General features: G+C 55.8%; 1 protein-coding gene across 1 annotated transcript; it reads right to left on the reverse strand.

The window, feature by feature from the left end:
* Positions 1 to 371: 371 nt before the first annotated feature.
* LOC106002594 (MAP7 domain-containing protein 1-like) lies at positions 372 to 3397 on the reverse strand. The gene is made up of 9 exons (XM_013037447.1): positions 3071 to 3397; positions 2608 to 2758; positions 2376 to 2514; positions 2194 to 2298; positions 1849 to 1902; positions 1626 to 1668; positions 1440 to 1530; positions 1121 to 1314; positions 372 to 963 (listed from the first exon to the last, which is right to left on the reverse strand). Exons 2-9 carry the CDS (start codon positions 2724 to 2726, stop codon positions 953 to 955), a joined length of 756 nt encoding a protein of 251 aa, XP_012892901.1. The 5' UTR covers positions 2727 to 2758; positions 3071 to 3397; the 3' UTR covers positions 372 to 952.
* Between the last annotated feature and the right edge of the window lie 1330 nt (positions 3398 to 4727).

Here is a 4727-nt window from a genome sequence, read left to right on the forward strand (position 1 = left end):
CTCTGGGCCTGGGTGCTGTCCCTCAGCTCTTCAGCTCAAGACTAGTGCTCTACCACTTGAGCCACAGCGCTACTTCTGGTTTTCTGGTGGTTTATTGGAGATAAGAGTCTCACGGTCTTTCCTGCCTAGGCTGGTTTTGAACCATGATCCTTAGATCTCAGCTTCCTGAGTAGCTAGGATTACAGGAGTGAGCCACCAGCGCCCGGCTACAACAAAACTTGAAAGATTAAATGAATGAATCTATGATCTAGAAGACTGCAGGACAAGGTCTAGGATGGGTACAATCAGGTGGAGATAGAGATCCCTGGGCCCTGAGCTCCCTACGTTCTTAATGCTCCTTTCCCTCTCTACCAGCTCCAAGGATAGACGGGTTGGCAGAATTATTCTCACTTTATTTCTGGAGAAGTTTGATCAGATGCAATAACACTGATTCCAGGTGAGGGCAGGGGGCATGGTTACCCCTGAAGCAACCAGTATCCTGTGGCCCAAGGTGCCCCCCATTCCCAGACCTGAGTTCCCCCTCAGTTACAGTTAAATAGAGGGAGGAAGATCTCCCCAGGAAGCCTTGGGAGGAAGGTCTGCCTCCCACCCCCTCCACGCTGAGGCGTCTGAGCACAAGCTATTTACAGTATTCACATCCACTGTACCCCACCAAACCAAGGCAATACTACAGGTGGCCCTTCCCCAGGGGGAGGCCAGAAAGGCTGTGAGTGTATGTGTGTGTAGGGGGAGAGGTGACCGCGCGTGTGAGCACACGAATGCACTGAGGGGCAGGGTCTGGCTCCAGCCAAAGACACATCAGTCTATAAGGTGCAGATTAAAAACAACAGAGAGGACCCACCCCCAGGGGCCTAGGCCACTTCCATCTTTGCTCTGTCTCTTTCTTCTGCAGACATCTGGGTAGACGATGCAGAGGAGCCTTCATAGCCGCACCTGGATCCAAGGCAACTGCTTAAAGGACTTCTGAGGGAGAAGAAAGGAAAGACATCAGGCAAAGCCTGCCTTCAAGGCTAGGCTGTAGCGTTCCCATGGCGAAGCAAGAGAAGGCTTCTGGCAGGAAGGGAGGAAAAGGGCAGGGCTGGGGAGGATACTGCTGGGTCCAGGAGCCAGGGGACCCCACCTGTGACCTGAGGAGGCTGCACCACAGCTTTCTTGAGAAAGGCTTCTGCCTCTGCAAAGGGCAGGAGTGCCTCTGGTGTTCGGCCCAGACTCTTGTCCCCAGAAGGTCCCTTAGGGGAGAAGCCGTTTTCCTGGTGTGCTGGGAGAGGCTGCAGACCATTTACCAGGGATCCTGGCAGCTCCTTGCTTGGCAGGCTGTGGGTGCAGAGCCCATAGTTAGCGGCTTGCCTCCCTGTAAAATGTAGGCCACCCCCACCTACTCCACAACTCCAGGCTGAGGCTGCCTCACTGCCCAAGTCCCGGGGGTTGGGAGTTGATACCTCCACTGTGGCTCCTGGGGGGCCAGCTCCTCTTTCTGCATAGTGTCCTTGTGCAGGCCTGAGGACCTAGCCTCCACAACTTTCTCTGGGTCTGTCACAGGAAAGAACAATAGTCAGAATTCAGGTACTGGTGAGGAGTGAGGCTGGAGGAGCAGGGGATGGAGATGAAGGGAACAGAGGCTTTACCTGGGCTGGAATTGTTAGCTGCTGCCTCCTTTCTGTCCTGCTTCTGCTTTGAAGAGGAAGAGCAGTCAGGCTCAAGGGCTATCTAACCACCTCATGGTGGTACTGAACTCTTCTCTCTTTCAGTCCAGACCTGAGCAGCCTCCTGCCTTGGCTCTGGATGGCTTTTCGAAGCCTCTTTTCCTCACTCAACCTCCCATCCCATACCCAACCTGGGAGACCTGACCTTGGTTTCAGCAGCTTCCGACTTCCGAGTCCTCTTCATTATCTCCTCGAGGCGCTGTTTGGAGGCCCCATATCAGTTAGGTTCAAAGCCTTCCCTAATCCTAAACCTCCCAACCGCTGGTCCTGATGCTGAGCTCAGTGCCTTCCCAGCTTATACAAGCCCAAGGCGGCCAGGAACCAGAACCTGCTCCAGCTCCTTCACTTTACAAGCTCCAGGCTGGGCCCGCTATTCATGCATGGTCTTTATCCTGTCTCAGGAAAAGGAGAAAGATCCAGGCCAGATACAGCCCTCCCCCCTCCCAGTGCTGGGCCCTGCCCACAAAACCCCATCCTCTGTTTTGCTCACCTTTTTGCGTTCCTGCCGCTCCTGCTCCTCCCGCTGGAAGTGCTTTTCCCGCTCAAGACGCTGTCTCTCGGCTTCTTCCCGAGACCGGGCTTCAGCTTCCTCTTTCTGCCAAAGACCTCTATGAGCTCTGGGCAGCTGGCTCCAGCCCTCCCTCTGGGCCTGTCCGACGCCTGCCTGCGTACCTGCTTCTGCAGCCGTTCCTGCTCTTCCTGCTCAGCCTGTGCCTTCTCTCGGGCCTCCTGCTCCTCCCGCCTCCGGGCCTCGGCTTCTCGCTCAGCCCGAGCCTCAGCCTCTCGTGCCAGCTGCTCTTCCCGCATTCGCCTGGAAAACACGGGTGGGCAGGAAATTCAGGCACAGTCTGCTCCTCTTCTTCAGACCCTAGAAATGCTGCCCAATCTGGGAAGGTAAACTCACTTGTCCCTTTCAGCCTGTAGTCTCCTCTCCTGTTCCTCCCGCTCCCGCTGTTCCCGAGCCTGACGCCGCTTTTCAGCAAGGAGACGAGTGGCCTCTTCTCTGTCTGTGGTGCCCGCCATGGGTTTGCTAGGGGTCACCGGTGGAGCAGGGGCTGGGGATGAGATCAGGACAGGAATCTCTGGAGGAGGATCCAGGATCAGTTAGTAGTCACCACCAGTACAAGCAGACACTTCTACCATTCTTGCTTCCTGGATGTCAGGGTAACCTATTTACTCCATAGCTGCTATCCCTCAGTGTGGCCTGTGTTCCGAGGGCCAGACCAGCTGTGTACTGAGCCACCTTCTTTCCTGACTCCCAACGCCCAGTCTCCAGGCATCTGTGATAACCCATACCCCTGACTACCTCCTCCTGGACCAAGGCAAAGCTAGCTTCTCTGCTGTGCCCACCACGTCTTCATCCTCACCTGCAGGGATCTCCGCCGTGGGCTGCTCCTTCTGGGGCTGGGCTGGGGTGGGTGAGGGCACGGGTGAGGGTGCTGGTGAGGCTGGGCCTGCGGGATCCTTCTCATCGCTGGCCCTGCCCTTGTCCTGGTTCTTGTCCTGAGCCCCTGCTGGGCTGGGGCTCTCCTTTGCCTCCTCCTTCCTCCGAACTCGCCGCTTGGGTGATGCAGTGGTGCCTCGGGGGGATGGAGGTTTTGGAGGCAGAGTGTGGCCAGGCCCAGGGCTAAGGCAAGGAGAGGCAGGCCTAGGCCAGGATGTGGAGGGAGAGGACGTCCGGGCCTTCGACTTAGGGCTAAAAGAGAAAGTTACAATTGGAGCACATAGAGCACAGAGCACTGTGTGCGTGTGCGCATGCACACACACACACACACTGAGCATGTCTCTCAGGAAGTGCCCCCTCCCCCAGGCTAGGTCAGCAACTCCCCTCCCACCTCTTCACCTCACAAGATTCAGTGTAAATAGGCCAGTTTACAATTATATATTCATTTACGATGGTCTTTGATTCGTGTCTCTCCAATAGCCTATACACTTTTTTTTTTTTTGGTCAGTCGTGGGCCTGAACTCTGGGCCTGGGTGCTGTCCCTCAGCTCTTCAGCTCAAGGCTAGCACTCTACCACTTGTGCCACAGTGCCACTTCCGGTTTTTTCTGCTTATGTGGTGCTGAGGAATCGAACCCAGGGCCTCATACTTGCAAGGCAAACACTTTATCACTGAGCCACCTTCCCAGCCCCCTAGCCTATACACTTAAGAGCAAAACTGGCCCAGCCCTGGGTTAGCTCACTAAAGTGTCTTAATCGCCAGGAACACTACTCAGCATTCATTCATTCAGCAAGTATACTGAGTGCTTATTAGGTGCTAGACACTTTAAAATGTGGAGACACTTCTATTATCAAAACATGATAAAGATAAAGGAAAAGAGGAGAGAAACAGAGAAAAGAAGGGAGGAAAAGAAAGAAGAAAAAAAAGACAGTCTAGGAATGATGGTTAATGCCTAAAATCCTAGCTGTCAAGAGGCTGAGATGGGGGGGGGGTCTTGAGTCTCGGTCCAGCATGGGCTACATAGTGAGAACTTGGCTCAAAAGGAGAGAGTAAGGGGAAGAAGAGGAGGAGGACAAAGCAGTAGTAGAGGATGAAGAGGGGAAAGGAGGAGGGAAGGACACAAGGAGAAAAGGAGGGAGAAAAAAGGAAGTGTGGAGGAAGCAGAAAGAAGGCTGAGGAGGGAGAGAGGGAGGGGATGAGAAGAGAAAGGAGAGGGAGAGACAAAGACTGAGAGCACTGACTGAAAAGGGAGCGGTCCCCCTCGCTGTCAGGTGGCCCACCTGGGCTGGGAGACGGCGCCTGTGGAGAGGCGCGGGCGCACGGAGGCAGGGAGGGACTGGCGCTTCTTAAGGCTGCGCTCCCGGGCTAGGGCGCTTTTTTCCTTCTCGTTTTCCCGCTCCTTATCCTTCTTCTCTTTCTTCTGCACCTGGCGGTGGAGAGGGGCCAGGGTGGGGAGCAGAGGTCAGTGGCGCCCACGCCCCTGGGCCCAGGCCTGTGGTCCCAACCGTGCGCCCTGCGCCCACTCACCGGCGAGGCTTCCGGCCGGCGGCGAGCCAAAGCGGGGCTGCCGCCTGCGCCGGG

This window comes from Dipodomys ordii, unplaced genomic scaffold (genome assembly GCF_000151885.1).
Source record: "Dipodomys ordii isolate 6190 unplaced genomic scaffold, Dord_2.0 Scaffold14608, whole genome shotgun sequence".
Classification (NCBI taxonomy): Eukaryota; Metazoa; Chordata; class Mammalia; order Rodentia; family Heteromyidae; genus Dipodomys; species Dipodomys ordii.